Raw genomic sequence first — 19,425 nt, forward strand, 5'->3', positions numbered from 1 at the left:
TATAAGTACATGGATTTTGATTGTAATTGTAGGTAACCGTCTGTCTCATCGTGAATTTCTTTTCTTAAGTCTGTAGGTACTCTTTTAAAGTCACTAATTTTCTTCAAAAGCCATAAGGAAGTGATTATTTGCCCGACGGTCGGGCAAACAAGCAAACCATTTTCTTATTTTCCCGACCGTGACGTCATCAGAAATCTGGGAACGAGGACGTATGAAACCGACGCCATGATGAAAATGGATTCGAGAAGTGATGGACGTGTATTTTATGTGGGTCAAAAATTCAAAGATTATGACGAATTCGTGAGAGAAAAAGAAAAACTAGAACATCAAACATGTGCCAAGTATGTTATACGTGACTGCAGAACAATCGGCAAGGCAAACAAAACTGTCGTTAACCCTCAGAACCACTACAAGAATGAGTTCAGATACAGCCGTGCCAGTTTTCAGTGCAAACATGGCGGAGAGCAAAGCACTACGAGCACGGGTAAAAGACCTAACCAAAGGTATTATGACATCCTATTATATATTTTTCGGTCCTTATTTTTAACCTTATAGACAAGAAAATAGACCAACTCAGTCAGTGTTCGTGTACATTTTGATGTGTGTACACAGTGACAGTACACACAGTACATTCAAAATTTAAACTAGGCCTATTAATATGGTCCTATTTATATCCATTAATATTGGTCATGTTGTTGGTTAGGCCTAACTTACTAGGCTAGTTCATGAAATTGAAGTACTGTACAAATGGATTTTCCAGTGTTAATTGACCAATAGTTCATCGGTACGTAAGAATACCGAAAACCACAGAAAACCACATAAAAGCAACCGAAAACCACCTTATAAGTTATTAATACTTCATTTGAAAGCAAGAATAATGCTTTTTACATCCATTACTGGTCAAATTTTAATTATATGTGTATTACGTCGTTTATAGGACTTGGAAAGTCGATTTGTCTTTGGAGAACTAATCCATGGCGCGGTGCTGACGCCGTAAGGGCTTTAACACTAGAGGCACCACTGCATTTCCAGTCAGAAGTACTAGAAATACACAGACATTTAAATCAATTTAACTCAGTCAAACGTAGACGCTTTTTAGTATTGCATACATGCAATACAAAATTCCAATACTTTTTACTACCCAGTAGCAAGTGAAATATTCAACATTAAAAAACATCTTGAATGAACCAATCACAAATTATTTTCTATGGTGATAATGCTGCGCACACCGCAAGTTGCATGGCAACATCATAACGTCACAATGGCAACATCACAAAATAACAAAGACTCTCGAAGAGGGTACCAGGCTAAAAGTCCTTACCTGCACAGAGCCATCTATTATACTGCCAGCTCCCCATTGATCTTGTAACAGTTGTTAAAATGATATTTTTTTCTTCAGAACATTCAAGATGAACTGCCCCAGCGGCTTCCTTCTGACCGCGAATAGAAAAGAAGACTGCCTGGTTGTGAGCAAGGCTGATTTCACCCACAACCACGAAACAAGCCGGTCAACCTTCCTAATGTACCCTCAAATGCGGCGCCTGGAAAACGAACACGTTGATGTGGGAAGATTAATGGTCAAGATGTCGGTACCACCAAAGGTTTTTCGAGATACGCTGGCCCAGGTATCAGGAAAAATGATAGATAGAGGCTACCCTGCCTTTAATAAGTGTTGAAATAACCGAGTATAAAAATAATATGCTGCCATTGTTTGGTAATAAGATATAAAAATCCTAACTTGTGTTAGCAAACTAGAATAGAGGCTACCCTACCTTTAAAGCCCATAATTTTTTAACAAGACAAATATGAGGCTTCCCCCTTACGTTAGTGTGCCTGGCCATAGGGGGCCTAGATGTTCCATGAGTTTATAACAAAGGCTTTGGAAATAATTCGCGCACAGATACTAGTATAGCCCATTTTTTAGCCTAAAAAAGCTACAAAAAATTTGACGGTTGCCTTTTTGCAATATGCCATGACGAACAGGCTAACAACAGTCCACAAACGACAGTCGGGAAAATAAGAAGTTCCCAAGACCGTCGTTAGAATAAGCAATATTAGCACTGTTTACACAACGGTCGTTAGAATAACAACCCAATTGTACTGTTTAGACGACGGTCGGGTAAATAATTCCAGCGCACTGTTTACCCGACCGTCGGGAGAACAAGAAAATGTGCTTATTGTTTGCCCGACGGTCGGGTAAATATCACCAGCCAATGTATAAATATAATCAAGAAAAAACTAATATGTAGTCACTGACTCCATTAGTTACACTTGGCATTATACAAATATATTATATGAGTTTATAATTTTACAATTTTTCAATGTAACAGTAGTATGTTTAAGTGCATAAAAAGCTATTAATTATGAGATTCAATCATAGTTTCAATATGCAATGTCATTAACGTCACGACCTCGCCCCAACAAAACAAAACAAAAAAACTTAAATTTTGTGAATTAGTAGGCGTAATATTCTTTAGACCTTGGACAAGCCACTAACCAAGTAATTAAAAATGGGTTTTTATGTTTTTATCTGATTCGTCCGTCCTCATAACTAAATACATTAAGTATCTCTGTAACTATACCACCGCAGGTTAGGTCTAGGCTGGTCCTGTCGAATTAATCATTTACTTTATGTGACAAGAAGCTGGTTTACGTCTATATCAAAACTGAATTGGTATAAACTCAAAATACCAGCTCAAATTACCTGATAACAGAGATGTCCACCTGTTTACACCCATGAGAATTTAGAAGGTAGCTACCGCACGCACATCACCTAAATCTCACTCACCAAACTATTCTAGCAACACTGACTTTTGGAGGGAAAACTTGGACAGACTTCGATGGTTCAGTTTCCCATGGTATAATATAAGGAAATAACCGTATATAAATGGGACAATAAATGGAAAAGTAGGATGGTATGATCAAATCCCTTATTTGAAACAAAACGTAATTTTACATTATATAATAAAAATGTTAAAAGACTAATTAGCAGCTCTGCTCAGGGTGGTTAAGTTAGATTCTTCATTGACATGAAAATGTCCTTGTGTCGGCAATTTTGGTTGCGTAGCTTCTTGTCAACAATTTTCTACTAATCAACTAAAACTGGCAAAGGCCAAAGAGGCAAATTAGGCCACTTACTCATCCAAACGAACCCAACCAACGATGTTCTCATTCCCACTACCGTAGCTACCATGGTACTATAGTACCTACATTCTGAAGATATAAGACCGCGACTTTACCGAAAGACTATAAATATTCTTAATGTCCTTCTCTGAATGAAAGTATCAGCTTCCTCTCGACGATGAGGTCCTGTTTAACCATATTTTGCTTCACTTACGTCTTGGTTACTGTTAAGGTATACTGTTACATTCGTTATCCATGAGGAATGAATAAAAAATTCTACTATAATGCACACTAAACCTACAATACCTCTATTCAAGAACCGGATCACATATTGACAATGACTCTTAGTTCAATAACCTTTCTTGGTTTCTTCGCAAGAAAGATGGTAGCATTTCTGCTACGATATCAGACACAAAAATTATGATTAAACAAAAGCCACTCCGTTAAACATATAACCGTTTTATATACCATGTGACTTCAAAAAAAAAAAAAAAAAAAAAAAAACTGTTCTTGCTTACCGAGTGTGTGAGTTGGGTATGACAACAGTTACACCGATGTTCTGTTAGATCTACAGCTACTACCTTTTCGAAAAGCTATGGCACCTTTTCAATCATCACTTACGAAGCAAGTTGGATAAGGATCTTTAACACACTCTTAACATTTCTCCCTTTTAAACAATGGCATCGCTATGTGGGGGACGGGGCCAATGTCCCCCACCCTATACTCTGTTTTTTTCCATCTGTCCATACGCCTGTGGTGTTTTCGCATGGTAACACTGCGTCCCAGGCTGTAAATAGTTACGCTTTGTGTAAGTTTTAGGTAAATCAAAGAATATCTGGGTGTACGTTTGCAACTGAAACGTATTTTAATAATTTACTGAACGCGAATTACACCGTTAAGATTCGAAATAGGATATTATTCAAAGCCCGGGACGCAGTGTTACCATGTGCAAACACCACAGGCGGATGGACAGATGGAAAAAACCAGGGTATAGTCAGATATTTGGCCCGAAGGTGAAATTCCATTTGTAGTTAAACTTTTGGCTTATTCTTAATCACCTTTGTTGGTCCCTCTTACGTGTACGGCTTGTACAAGTACACAGATTGGTGATTCTACACAATAGAGACTGATATTTTGATGTGATTTGATCCATAAAATGGGAACTACTAATATTCTCTATTTAATCCTTTTATATAACATTGGAATCTTTTAGCTGAGAAAGCATTTGGAGTATTTTTAGTGTACCTACTATTTATGGTTGTGCTATCCATCTAATGATATTATTTTGGTTTTTATCTTTACAACTTATATAGAGCTGAGAAATGAAGAAGAGGGAATGGGATAGGTTGAAATTTTGAAGTCTTAAGTCTTAATGTGTGTGTTACTGATGACATGCACTACTGTGATATATTTACATCACAGATTTTATGCTTTACTTGAAAATTAAAACTTGATAGAAATTAGGGTAGTTAAATGTAAGGTTGTGAGGTAATTTACATTACAGTGCTATTTGATACAGTTGCATAAAGCAAGTTGAAAATTAATTGAAAACTGAACTCAATAATTTCCAATACGTTTACTTATTGCTAATACTATAATTTTCTTTCATTCACGTGGATATATGCATTAGACAATAAAATATTTTACTAATTATAGAACTGGTGGCCTACATTAGTTGTGTAATTCTTTTTGGACCCCTCAGAACATATCTTGGCCCCACTTGGGCACCCAACTGATGGAATGCCAGCTACGCCACTGCTATTGAAAAGCATTGTTCATACCATACATTTCAGTAAAGCTTTATTGGCTTATTTCAAGGTATTTTATGGTTGCTCAATTTCTGTCCATATAACATACATAAAGAGATACGTGAATTTGATGAGCAATATTAAACTAACAGCTTTTCCTGAAATAGATATGAGCAATATTAAACTAACAGCTTTTCCTAGGTTTCAGATGACTAAGGAACAGCAATTATCATGTTTTTTGCCAACACTCGCAAGGCCTCCTCTTTAAAGGATAATGAAAAGTAGGACTGTGACAAATGAGATTTGTTCACACCCCCTTCTATGCATTTATCAAAATGGGTTTGCTTGGTATTAAGTACAAGTCCTCGCATACTATATTTTGTTTTCCCGTCCCTACTTACCATCATTTTGTGCATGTTAACTCTTTGTCTAATGTATTCTTACTAATTATATTCCTATTTAAGTTGGAGGAGAATATGAACAGAAGTAAATTAAAAGGAATGAAATGGGTTGCTGATAGAGGCCGAAGGGATGCTGCAAAGAACCTTAAGTAATGCCTAAAGTAGACTGCATGAGGTGCACTGATGGCACAATAAGTTAAGTATATCTTAGTTTTTTTACCAGACCACTGAGCTGATTAACAGCTCTCCTAGGGCTGGCCGAAGGATTAGATATTTTTACGTGGCTAGGAACCTTTGGTTACCTAGCAACGGGACCTACAGCTTATTGTGGGATCCGAACCACACTATATCGAGAAATGAACTTCTATCACCAGAAATAAATTTCTCTGATTCCGCGTTGGCCGAGCCGGGAATCGAACCTGAGACCACCGGATTGGCAGCCCAGCTCGAAAACCACTCGGCCAGCGAGGAACTACTGATGGCACAAACCAGCTACAGGTAATATTTGGTTTTTGAACTCAGTAGTGTCTAAATTGTACAAAGAGAGCCTTTAACTGTACATTTTCAACTGTATGCTGTCTATGAAAGCTGGGCTTTAAGGGTCTGCAAACAGCAAATCATGAATACTTTATAACTTTTATTGACTTTTCTTTTTTACAGGCTTTTTGATAACCCAATGAAAATTTTTCCTCCTATCGACACATATTGCAATAAGACCAGTCTAAAGGTATAGTATACTTTTTGGCATTAACAAATTTACAGTCAGGTAAAATATTGACGTACTGTACTTTTAAAGAAAAATTTTACAAAAAAAAAAAAAAAAAAAAAGTGAAAAAGAAGGTACCATTCAACTTATGGATACAAGTTTAATTTCTCACCACAGATAATAAATACTTAATGATTATATATATAAAATACAAAGTCAGCTGCAAGTCTTTGCCACTTGTGGAAAGTCTACTACGCAGATCTAGTAAGAAGTGAAAACGGTTCTCATTGCGATGAAAGATAACAATAGGAATACAAGATGTCCAGACTATATACATGTTACGATTTCGTACATATTTAACACATTTACACTTTACTTTCCAAATCAAATATACACTACAGGTTTTTACACATCTCCTACAGAAGTCGCAGTCAACATATAATTATAATTTAATAATCAAAATATTTTACAACTTTTTAATAATTTTATATTCTTCCTCATGCCTAAAAACTCCTCTATTATAAGCTATCATCGCTGACACTCTCCATATTTGGTAGCTGCTGAGGTTCTAAAATGAGGGACTCCTGCGAAGATTCTGCTGCCACCAAGGAACTACCGTCACTCCCTGGAAAGCAAAAGTCATATTTCAATTAAATACTTCTTAACTATTGTTACAAAACATAACTGGAAGGGCATTTCAATCCGATAGTCTATGTCGCCTGGTTATGACAAATGAGAATGAATGAACAAATGAAGCTAAACACTGGGTCGCTTCAGCTGTTCAACACTTACGAAGTGAAAATTGGGAGTTGGAGTGGCTAGACTGCAAGATGAGAGAGATCCAGAAAATGAATGAGTAGTAGTTAAAGTAACAGTAATAAAGGTCAGAGAAAAGAGAGAGAAAAAAAAGTGGCAAAACAGTATAAATGGGTGCTTCTAATGGCTGAGGAGACATTGCAAACACAGTTTAGTAATGACAACAGAGTTCCTTGTGAGGTGCACAGATGGCACTACCCAACTAAGAGGTGACAAACAATGTCACAGGACAAAATAGTACCTACAGGAAAGACACCTTGTGGCAAGGAGCAGCAACGAGGAAAGAGGTAAGGAGTTATTGATTCAAAAGAAACAAAACATAAAGCAACACATTTACATATATAAGGGCTATACTCCTAACAGACCTTATTTAATGGCAACAGAACTTTGGTAACTGAGATGAAGAAGAGAATTTGCATACCTAAATGCCAAATTCCACTCACCGTTATCATGTGGGTTATTGTTAGTTGTATCGTCATCATCAACAGGGAAGCGATTGATTGCTGGATCAATGGCTTCCTTGAGCGGATTGTTTGCACCTTTTGGATCCAGGTCCAATGCCCAGGAGAAATTCATTAAAGCTAAATGAGTCTGGCCCAACTTTTTGTGCACCTGTGTAATAAGACATAGATGGCATCAAACCGTATGTAAAACATATAAGTTCTAAGCGTTCTCTATTGTTTCACAATTATCACCGTACATTCCAATCCTCTGGTGGTACATGTTAACAACCTTTGGAATATCTAATAAGACTTTCTGATTAACACCAAACATGTTAGTGATAAGTACTGCATATTTTAGTATAGTACTTCATATAACATTATTTAAAAAAAAATCAATTATGACAGTACTTAATTATAATGTTTAACTTGAGAAGAGAAACTTACAAAAGACAATTATTTACAAGGAAACCCATATATTTTTCAAGAATAAATTTTGCAATGAGTACAGAAAAAATCTACAAAGTACTTCTGTCAATTTACAAAAAAATTTGGGCAATATAAGAAAAATTACTATACATCATAACTTATTTACCACATTCCCCTCCTTACTTTAAACAAAATTCTTTAGTGCTTTGGATCACAACTTTCTGAAAGATCATGTTCAGATTCCAAAATCAGCACCACTTACCTTGCCAAGCAAGAAATAAACATTGGATTCTTTGGGAACAATTTCCTTCAGATGATTGAGCTCATCAAGAGCTTCCTGGTGGTGGTCGGTGGAATGAAGTATAGATGCTCTGTGGTATTTACAAAGAGGATTGCGAGGTTCCACCTTTAAGGCTCGATTTAGAGTTGCCAAAGCAGCACTGCTCTTTTGAAGGGCATGTTCAACCTGGTGGGTGAAAATCCAAAGAATATTAAGTTATCACTAAATAGGATAAAACATCACTAATGGAGTAAGTACTGCCTGCCATTATGATTCTTCCTTAAAAGATTTATTTCCCAAATTCTTCCTTAAAAGATTTATTTTCCAAAGTATAACTGAAAAATTATGACTGCAATTCATACCTGAGCACATCTTACTCTTACTAACACTATCAGACATCATAAGTATCAGTTTAATCAAAAGTCCAATTTCTAGACTCAAACACAGAAATTATCAACATAAAAAATGGTTTGAAGCAACAGTGCCACATTTCCAGACTCAAATTTCTTAAGAGAGAGATGAGGGTTCCTCTAAGTCAACCTACAGCTGTTTGACAGACAAGTGAGAAAAGATTTAAAGAAAATTATTAAAAAAGAAGGAAAGGATGATTCATGGCCCCAGAAAGTCTTAAATGGCTTAAAATGTTTCCCAGAGTCAGGTTTAATACTACTTAGTTTGCTAGGAGTTTTACCTTGGCAACAACTAAAACGTGAAATACTTTGTCTAATGCAGTTGTGGAATCTCTGATCTCTAAATACCTAAACAATGACTAATTTAAGCAAATTCATTCCTTCTCTTTGCCGAATTGACTTTCAGGTGTATCCGTTTTATTTTCTATTCCCTTGTGATATTTATTTACTGATTCCCTTTTCTTATAACTTGTCTCTTTCTTTACAAGTTGATTTCTCTTTGGAACCCTCTTAGATTTATAGCCTGTTGACTTAGCGCATAATAATATAACTTACCACAGCAACATGGCACATCAGGACTGAACTGTGCGGATGAATACTAAGTGCTCTCTTGAAGTGAGCTTCTGCCTGAGCATATCGTTCTTGTTTAAATAAGACCAGGCCAATACCATACCTGTTTGCAAAAATATATGAAACTATACATGACAATCATGATTAACAACTTCAGTGACTGACATTACAAATGCCATAAATTCATTCATAACTCTAGTAATTTAACAAATTTAACAAGTGGATCCATGGCTTATCTTCACAAAAACCTGCGACTTACTTATTGCAACAAATGGCACAAACTATCTCAATTTCCATTAAAAACCATATTTTTATTCCATTGTGAAACTAACTCAATATAGCAATTAAACCTTGGCTTATCTTCACAAAAACCTGCGACTTACTTATTGCAACAAATGGCACAAACTATCTCAATTTCCATTAAAAACCATATTTTTATTCCATTGTGAAACTAACTCAATATAGCAATTAAACCTTTCAACACTTAATATAAAAAATTTACTTGAAAGACATATTTATTACATACTGTATTTGCAACCTACCAATTCAACTTACATCATATATGGCTCATATTGCAATATACTGATGCACTGCTCAGAGACTTAAATTAGCCAAAGGATTCAGTGGGATAAAGTCTCAGCTAACCTGTCAGCACTTATCTTCCAAACCATATATGTAGTATTTCAAATCAAGCACAAAACACGGAAGAAAACTTACCATGCATTATAATGTCGAGGATCTATTCTGACAGCACTTCGGTAACAACTGATGGCTTTGTCCAATTCTTCTGTTGCAATGTGTTCATGGCCAAGCAACGTGTACGCATATGCAAAATTTGGATCCACCTGAAAACAAAAATGTCATTTTTTGTAATAAATTAAGTTTATGTACATACTTACCAAGTAATTACATAGCTATTAGTTTCTACTTAAACACCAACTCGAAATATGACATTGTTAAACTACAATAAAGTTTTGTACATACTTACCTGGCAGATATATACTTAGCTATAGTCTCCGACGTTCCCGACAGAATTTCAAATCTCGCGGCACACGCGACAGGTAGGTCAGGTGGTCTACCTTACCCGCCGCTGGGTGGCGGGTGTATGAACCAATCCCACTTTCCTGTCAGATTTTCTCTTCCACCTGTCTCCTGAGGGGAGGCTGGGCGGGCCCTTAAACGTATATATCTGCCAGGTAAGTATGTACAAAACTTTATTGTAGTTTAACAATATCATTTTTGTACAAGAACTTTCCTGTCAGATATATACTTAGCTGATTGGCACCCTTGGTGGAGGGTAAGAGACCGCTAAATAACAAAGAAAGAAGGGAAACAACTGGTGTTGTAGGATATAAAAAAACCTTGGTTCTTACCTGTTCAGGCAGAAGACTTCATTGATACTGTCTCTGAGTCTGCATTGCCTGGAGAGCTACAGCTAGGACGTGACCTGTTGCTGAAAGACTCTCGGATCTACCACCGGGATATCTGATCCCCTTGTGTGGTAGAATCCAAGTCGGATCCTGTTAAAGGGAACTCGTCCGCCTACTTAACAGATCCTCACCACTACTACCGCAAGGAGCCAAAACTCATCAGACCACCTAACCAAACTACCTAGGGTTAGTACTACGACATAAAGAGATGCCTCCCTGCATCCTCTTTCAGACAACCATAAACAACAAATACAAAACATAGGGTAAAAATATATAAGCCTAACAAGGATAAGTTGCAGCTCCCTGCCCCAGCACCGAATCCGCCGATACGTAAGGGCCCAAGGTGAAGCATTTGTCATAAGTGATTTTCACATCACACAAGTAGTGGTTTGAAAAAACCGAGCGGCATCTCCAGAAAGTTGCCTCCATCAGGTTCCGCAAAGACATATTCTTGTTAAAAGCCAGCGAAGTTGCAATGGCTCTCACTTCGTGGGCTTTCACCTTGAGAAGCTTAAAATGATCCTCCTTGCAAGAAACATGTGCTTCTTTAATAAGGCTTCTTAAGAAGAAGGACAGAGCGTTCTTCGATAGGGGTCAAGTGGGGTCCTTTACGGAGCACAAAAGGACCTCTTGATTGGCCTTAAGTTGCTCTTTTCTCTTCAGGTAATATTTTACAATCCTCACCGGGCAAAGAGTTCTCTCAGGCTCTTCCCCTACAAGAGAAGATAACCCACGAATTTCGAAGCTCCTGGGCCATGGATTTGATGGGTTCTCGTTCTTTGCCAGGAATCCAGGGAGGAAAGAACAAACCATAGACTCCTCCTTAAATCCAACATTACCCTCAATCGCTTGAAGCTCACTCACCCTCTTGGCGGATGCAAGAGCCATAAGGAAAAGAGGCTTCTTTGTCATATCCTTGAACGAGGCTGAACTAGGGGGTTCAAATCTAGACGATCCGAGAAACTAAAGAACCACGTCTAGATTCCAGTTTGGTGTTTTAGGAGACTGCTTCTTAACCGTTTCAAAAGACCTAATAAGGTCATGCAGGTCCTTATTCTCAGATATATTGAGGCCTCTGTGCCTAAAGACTGCTGCCATCATACTGCGGTATCCTTTAATGGTAGATACCACTAGACCACATTCTTGCTTAAGAAATAGAAGGAAATCCGCAATCTGGGTCACAGAGGTACTGGAAGAGGAAACGTTATTCCTCTTGCACCACCGTCTGAAGACATCCCACTTCGACTGGTATACTTGTAAGGTGGAAGACCTCCTAGCTCTTACGATTGCTTTAGCAGCTGTTGTTGAAAAGCCTTTCGCTCTGACCAGACTTTGGACAGTCTGAAGCCAGTCAGACTGAGAGCAGGGAGATTTTTGTGGTACCTGTCAAAGTGGGGTTGTCTGAGTAGATCGCTCCTTTGGGGGAGCGATCTTGGAAGGTCCACTAACCATTCCAGTACCTCTGTGAACCATTCTTGGGCTGGCCAAAAGGGAGCGATTAATGTCATCCTCGTCGAATCTGACTCTGCGAACTTTTTGAGCGTTATCCCCAGAATCTTGAAGGGGGAAACGCGTAGACATCGAGCCCTTTCCAGTCAAGAAGAAGTGCATCGATCCCTATTGCCCCTGGATCCGAGATGGGAGAGCAGTAAAGATCCAGTCTCGTGTTTCTTGATGTGGCAAAGAGGTCTATGTGCAGCCTGCCCCACAACTTCCAAAGGCTCTGGCATACATCTTGATGAAGTGTCCACTCCGTGGGAAGGACCTGATCTATCCTGCTGAGGAGATCTGCTCTCACATTCCTCTCTCCTTGTACAAATCTGGTGAGAAGCTTGATTCTCCTTTCTTCGGCCCACAGAAGGTCTCTTGCTGTTTCGTACAGAGAGAAAGAATGTCCCCCCCGGTTTCCTGATGTATGCCAGAGCCCTGGTGTTATCCGAGTTGATCTGCACTACGGATTCTCTGACGTTGGATTCGAAAGCTTTCAGAGCCAACCACACGGCAATCAATTCTTTCCTGTTGATGTGCCAGGACACCTGGTCCCCCACCCAGGTACCTGACACCTCTCTGGTTCCCAGAGTCGCCCCCCAACCTGTCTCCGACGGGTCAGAGAACAACACTAGGTTGGGGCTCTGGGATTGCAGAGACAGTCCCTGCGCAAACTTGCTGGGATCTGCCCACCATGCGAGTTCCTCCTTGACTTGCTGAGATATGGACAGGGAGAACGTCAAATCCTGAGAACGAGGACTCCAATTCTGATGAAGAAAGAATTGGAGCGGTCTCAGGTACAACCTTCCTAGGGAAACGAATTGCTCCAGCGAGGAGAGCGTCCCCAGCAGACTCATCCACTCCCTCGCTGTGCATACTTCTTTCCCTAAGAAGGTTGTTACTTTCTCGAGTCCCCGGGCTATCCTTTCCCGAGATGGAGAAGCCCGAAAACTCTGAGAGTTCATCTGGATCCCCAGATAAACACACTCTTGTTCAGGCACTGAACATGATTTCTGGAAATTGACCAGAAGCCCCAACGAACTCGTCAATTCCAGGGTTTTCTGTAAGTCCTTCAGACAACGATCTTTCGAATTGGCCCTTATAAGCCAATCGTCAAGGTACAGGGATATCCTCACCCCTTCCAAATGAAGCCATTGAGCTACATTTCTCAAGATCCCCGTGAACACTTGAGGGGCCGTCGAGAGGCCGAAGCACAGAGCCCTGAATTGGAAAATTCTTCCCCCCATCATGAATCTGAGTTACTTCCTCGAGGAAGGATGGATCGGTACATGGAAGTAAGTGTCCTGTAAGTCCAAGGACACCATCCAGTCCCCTGGACGCAGCGCTGCCAGCACCGAAGAAGTGGCCTCCATCGTAAACTTCTTCTTTTCTAAGAAGTAGTTCAGGGCGCTTACGTCCAACACCGGTCTCCATCCCCGAGGATTTCGGAACTAGGAAAAGGCGGTTGTAAAAGCCTGCTGAATGATGTTCTGTCACTAGTTCGATTGCCTCCTTCTCCAGCATCTGATCTACTGCTAGTTGGAGGGCCTGGTTCATGATGGGGTCCCTGTACTTGCCCGTCAACTCCCTTGGGGTGGTCGTCAAGGGAGGTCTTGAGGTGAAAGGGATGATTGATAGGGTCCAAGAATCTGCCCCTTTCTGGGCCCAGACTTCTGCAAATCGTAAAAGCCTGGCGCCCACCGTCGTCTGAAGGACTTGAGTCTTATTTGGAAGTCTTGATTGACTTAAGAGAAAGTCTTCCCTCTTCTGTTGGGTCTACGACCTCTAAACGAGGCGGGTCTGGAGGAAGAAGCCCCTCGAAAGGGTTCCTGAGTACTTGACATCTCCTTTCTCATCTTGGTAGAGGAGGAGGGACGAGGCTTCCTCGCTGACTGGGCCAGAAGGTCCTGCGTAGCCTTAGCTGAAAGTGCTTTCAAAATATCCTGAATCAGATGTTTGGGAAACAGTTGAGCGGAGAGAGGAGAAAACAGTAACGAAGATCTCTGCGCATGGGAGACGGACTTCGTCAAGGAGGAGCAATAAACTGATCTCTTCTTTACGACGCCCGCCCCAAACAAGGAAGCGATTTCGCTGGCTCCATCTCTTACTGATTTATCCATGCAAGATAATACACAATGAAGGTCTTCCAGTGAGAAAGACTCTGGCACTTGCGTCTTCTTAGCCAAGACTCCCAGCGACCAATCAAGGAAGTTGAAGACTTCAAGCACTCTGAACATGCCTTTCAGAATGTGGTCGATCTCGTTCATGGCCCAAGTCGTTTTGGCTGAGTTCAGAGCTGACCTTCTCGTGGCATCTACCAATGCCGAAAAGTGAGCATCGGCCGAGGACGGGAGACCCAGCCCCAAGGGCTCTCCTGTCTCGTACCAAAAGCCAGTCCGTCCGGATAGCTTCGACGGTGGGAAGGCGAACACCGTTTTTCCTGCTTCCTCTTTGGAGCGTATCCAAGATCCAAAACTCCTAAGCGCCTTCTTCATGGATAGGGTCGGCTTCATTCTCACACAAGACGATCCCTTCGTTGTCTTTGCCGTGGAGAACAACGAGTGCGGAGAAGGAGGAGCAGTGGGGCTAAGGGAATCCCCAAACTCTTGAAGAAGCAGCTCTGTAAGCTTCTTGTAAGAAGAAACTGCTGCCGAAGTATTCGTTTCTTCATCCGAACCTTCCTGGCCTTCTTGAAGAGGAGAGCGTGGAGGATCCTTAGAAGAAGTAGAGGTCCTTGCAGGAGCAGAGCGTGAGGTTGGAGAATGCCGTCTCGTAGGAGGAGTCAAATCAACAGGAGAGCGGCCAGTCGAAACCGAAGAGCGCCTATCCGACCTGGCCTGTCTGAGATCGGACTCCCTCTTAGAGGTATACAAAATCTTGGCTGAAGGAGAGGCAGGGCTCCTACCACGTGAAAGTCCGCGTCCATCAACAGGGCGCTTACGAGAGGGAGAGCGCCTACTAGAATCCTGGCGCCTATTGCGAGGAGAGCGGCTGCTAGGCGCCGAGCGCCTATCAGAGCAGGGCGCTTGAGAGGCTCTTGACGCCTGCCAAGCGGAGAACGGTCAGGAGTAGGGCGCCTCGAGAACGATGAGCGCCAACCAGGAAAACGAAGAACTCAGGCTCTTGGCGCCTATCCACAGGAGAACGGCTGCCAGGAGAAGGACGTCTACCAGGCGCATGGCTCCTATCAGACTCTTGACGTCTGAAGGGAGAGGAGCGACTCACAGGAGAAAAGCGCCTACTCGGCACAGGGTCCGAAACGCAAGGAGAGTGGTAGCCAGGTGACGAGCGCCTACTCGGAGAAGGGCGCCTTCTAGGCTCTTGGAGATGCTGAGGAGAAGAACGACGAGAAGGAGATGACGAAAGGAGCCTGTTCTGCCCTGAGCGCCTCTCTTCTCTAGGACGCACACTAGAGGATGAAAGATGAGCCGGAGAGGAGCGTCTACCGGAAGCAGGAAGCCGATCCAGAGAAAAGCCGTCGCCATCCAAAGAGCGCCTGTCCAAAGTCTGGCGCCTTGACGCTGCTGAGAGAGAGCCAGGTGAGTGGTGCCAGTCGCGCGAGCTCCTACGCTCGGCCGAAACCTCCCCATACGGAGGAGATCGCATACGACGAGGAGAGCGATCCTCAGATGAAAGGCGTCTAGATCTCTTGAATGGGAGAGATACGTCCTTCCTCCTACGAGATCTTAAGGCCAGAGAGTCCGCCAGGGCGGAGATCTGAGCCTGGAGTCCCGCCAGGACTCGAGTCGGCGAATCCACAGGATCTTCCTCCGAAGCAGCCGCAGAGCGAGGGGCGCGTGAAGACGAGCGATCACAGGATCTCCTGGGCCTCTTCACTTCCAAAGAAGCCTCTTCAGGGAAGACTTCTGGGCTGGAAGCCAAAGGACTGAAGGGCGCCTTCCAAGCCCTCTTCAACGGGCGCGAAGCATCCGGAGAGTTCCAGCCGCGCTTCGGTGAAGGCGAAAAAGACGATGAGAAACACTGACGCAGGATCTCCTTGACACGATCCAAGGCAGCCTGGGAGCGTACTTCAGGATCTGCCGAGGGGACGCCTGACCGGTGGGGGCTCTCCCTAGCCCTCCTGCGGCTTTCAACTTTCCTCCTCCACTGGAACTGGGAGTCTGGAAGAGGTCTAGGCCTGGAGGCACTAGGAGCCGGTCAGACGCACCCTTCCACAACATGGGGGACTCGCACTGATCACCAACACTATCACTCTACCTTGTTCTAGCAGGCAAACTTCTTTTCCATAGATTGAATGGTTAGCCTTAGACGCACCCTCCACAACACTGGGGACACTGCACTGATCACCAACACTATCACTCTTACCTTGTTCTAGCAGGCAAATCTTCTTTTCCATAGATTGAATGGTAGCCTTTAAAGCCGCCGCCTCCGAAGACGAATCTTCGGCTTCGGCGCGGGGAGCAGGGGCTGAAACCTGGGAAGAAGGTTCTAAATCTACATTAATGTTAGGTTCCGATTCAATCTCACTCACTCTAGACCTACTAGAACTCCTAGAGGAGGCTTTCCGAACTCTATCCCGTTCTAACTTCCTAATGTATGAAGAAAGAGCCTTGTATTCATCCTCATTCAGTACCTCACATTCTTTACAAGGGTTACTAAATGCAGACTCATTCCCCCTGCATTTCACACACACAGTGTGAGGGTTGACCGAAGCTTTCGGCAACCTCACCTTACAACCCTCAACCGAACATACCCTAAACAAAATGACAATTTGTCCAAAATTGCATTTTTCCTAACTATACAAACCTGAGGTCCTTTTACAATAGGAAGGTACTAGCGGCAGCTGGATAGGTCGTAAGCTTTCGAACAAGGGGTTCGGTAGTTAACTGCTTGTCCGACAGGCGCGCGCGCGCGCCGTATGGGAGGTAAAACAAATCACTTTTGCTTTGGCCCGGGGCCCAAGCAAAAACTGCAGAGTGAGGGGTGGCATGAGGTGGGACTATGTGTAAAAGGACCTCAGGTTTGTATAGTTAGGAAAAATGCAATTTTGGACAAATTGTCATTTGTTCCGACACGGCATACAAACCTTCGGTCCTTTTACAATAGGAAGACTCACTTCTTGGTGGGAGGAATCTGAGTCTTTTGTGAACAGACTGGTGTTCGCCCAACCTTGGAATGCCTCCCTGGTCGTAAGAGCGAGGGAGGGATCCAAGCCTCTGTCCGATTGATCGGGGTGTGCACCGCAGGATCAACGGTCAGACCTCTGGACCAAGTACTAAGAGAGAGGCAAGCGTATCTCATCGTACCAGCAAACAAGAACAAGTTCCTATTTGCAAGAGGCAACATAAGTTATGGTTTGTCTCTTGTTGGCATCCACTTCCCCCCCCTTGTTAGGGAGGAACAGTGGTGGATATTCGCTGCCCATTCCCTCGTAATAAAGGCGATAGGCTGGGGCTCTGTCGAGTAGCTCACCTGCAATCTCGTCCTTATCCAGCAAGGTGATGACCGTATCCCTCTACCCACAGGTAGAGGGGGAGAAAAAGATAGGAAGAGAAGCCAGTCACTCTCTCATTCACTTATCTATTCTTACAGTCACACCAGGACTCGATGCTGTTCAGCCTGCTAGGGTCTGGGTTAGCTACACAAACGTGTTGGAGCAGCCACCACGTGGTCCCAAGGAAAACGATCCAAGGACCTGTGGCAAAATCCAAAAGGTAGAAGGAGGTGCCAGTGGTCTGGTTGTACCAGACCCCTGCCTTCAGTACCTGCGCCACGGAGAAGTTCTTGTGTAAACTCGAGGGAGTGTACTTCTAGGTCATCTTGGTGCGGACGAAGAGTCTTCAACACTCAGCCTGGGATGTCGAGTTTCTTCAGAAAGCGCGGTCGCGCTTTCACAGGACAAAGCAGCATCTCCTTCGCATCGAAGGCGGTGAAGTCCATTAGGGAGGGGATTGTGAAGGACCTACTAACCGATCGTCAGGAACCGAAGGGTTTCTGAGTCTTCGCTACGAAGTCAGTACGAAATCGAGCGTCACGAATCCCCCATCCCCTGGTCATGCTTGACTTCGCAGGAAAAGTCAAGCAATTACCTCAGAGGAAAAGAAGGGAATTGGTCGTATGACCTATCCCTCTTCTCGACTTCAGTGATGTCCTGTACCCATACTGGTCTACCCGTCTGCAGTGAAGTTCTTCTTCTCGGTAGTGGATAGGACACCGACACTCAATAGTGGGTGTCGATGGTATGGGTACTGTGACAAGCCGTTAGGACGAAGAAAAGGCTGTTATGGAACAACCGAACTAAGTCCACAGCGAAGTTCGTAACTGACTTGGGCGCTCTGACAACTGCCGACTGACTGCGTTCAGTAGGAGGCAAGTTGTCCAAGCACCCGAGCAAGTCACGTGACCTTCGCCTTAAAAGGGTTATGCCAAGAGACTAAAACAAATAATTTGTTCGTCACCGATGCCAGAAGGCGAGGTGATGATTCTCTTAAGGCATGTGCCCAACAGGCGAAAGTCAATTGCCTTCTAGAGACCGAGGTCCCTGATGGCAAGATATCTCATAGTATAGTTGATTCTCAGCTAAGGAGAAACAACACTATGTGTCGTTGAAGACGAAGGTGTACAGAAAATGCAACCTACGTCTTCACAGCTGAACCGAGAGAAGGATTCTCAAGATTCTGAACCTGTGCTACAAAGACTGAGAATGCTAACCGCTATTCATTGCTGTCCGGTGAGGATCGTAGGTGCAATAAAAGCGGAGCGCTTTTCAGTAATGAAGACACAGGGAAATACTGCCTGAAGAACTGCTTCTCATGGGCTGAACATTTGGAAGTAGAGCTGTCAGGTCGGAGAGTAGGCGATGTCTTCTGACATATCTGTTAATTCGGGGCGAACAATGAATAATTGCACACCTACGAATACGAGATATTTTGAAGACAAACTCAGATGTCTGCAAAAATCATTCGCATTATCGCGGTGCGATGCAGCGGGAGACTAGTACAGACTTCTGTTACCGTGCGGTAAACAGAAAGATGAAAGAGTCCAAGAGATATCTCTGTTGAAAATTCTCGCAATGTCGAAGGCGATGCAATCGAGCGTCACAGCAGTAGATGGTCCTTCATTATTGCGAGAATCCCCGTTAATCAGAGACCTAAGTCCATGATTGTTGGGTAGAGATACGGTTCGGTAGTCAATCAAACCAGGGGAGAGAGAGACGTAACCGACCGTGCATCTCCGAGACCTAGCTGATACTGAGCTGCTATCAGGCAGACGGCAGTTCAATACGCAGTAGCTCTCGGTGACTCGTCATCCTGAGTTGCCAGTTAATCCCTTCCACGAAGGAATGCGTTCGGCTAGAACCATCGAGCATAAAGAATATGCTCGAGCAATTATATTTAAACGAAACTGATTTCGGTAAATACAAAAGCTGATTTGGTGTTGTCGTGCCAATACCAAGTATCTAAAATCGAAACTGATAACTGCTGGGAGGTTGCAGGCATCCCGAGTTGCAGTTCAATTAAGATACAATTCGTCTCGGTCACAAACCGTAGAGTTAACTACGGTATGCGCCTACCCCCGGTACATTCAAACTGTTAAAAGAATCATGTCGCGAGGGTAATATAC

At 42.8% G+C, this 19,425-nt stretch overlaps 1 protein-coding gene and 1 long non-coding RNA gene across 2 annotated transcripts in view; both read right to left on the minus strand.

The window, feature by feature from the left end:
* The window catches only part of LOC135226116 (uncharacterized), a 334,862-nt gene extending 331,965 nt beyond the window's left edge, over positions 1-2,897 (minus strand). The window contains exons 1-2 of the long non-coding RNA XR_010317171.1: positions 2,705-2,897; positions 1,322-1,541 (exon numbers count right to left, since the gene is read on the minus strand). This is a non-coding gene — a long non-coding RNA (uncharacterized LOC135226116). The remainder of the gene's footprint in view (positions 1-1,321; positions 1,542-2,704) is intronic.
* Positions 2,898-5,889: 2,992 nt separating this feature from the next.
* LOC135226241 (cell division cycle protein 27 homolog) overlaps positions 5,890-19,425 on the minus strand; it is an 83,801-nt gene continuing 70,265 nt past the window's right edge. The window contains exons 8-12 of the mRNA XM_064265684.1: positions 9,641-9,784; positions 8,909-9,026; positions 7,926-8,129; positions 7,238-7,406; positions 5,890-6,603 (exon numbers count right to left, since the gene is read on the minus strand). Of these exons, the coding sequence (XP_064121754.1) occupies positions 6,497-6,603; positions 7,238-7,406; positions 7,926-8,129; positions 8,909-9,026; positions 9,641-9,784 (742 nt within the window). The 3' untranslated portion in view covers positions 5,890-6,496. The remainder of the gene's footprint in view (positions 6,604-7,237; positions 7,407-7,925; positions 8,130-8,908; positions 9,027-9,640; positions 9,785-19,425) is intronic.

This window comes from Macrobrachium nipponense, chromosome 14 (genome assembly GCF_015104395.2).
Source record: "Macrobrachium nipponense isolate FS-2020 chromosome 14, ASM1510439v2, whole genome shotgun sequence".
NCBI classification, from domain to species: domain Eukaryota; kingdom Metazoa; phylum Arthropoda; class Malacostraca; order Decapoda; family Palaemonidae; genus Macrobrachium; species Macrobrachium nipponense.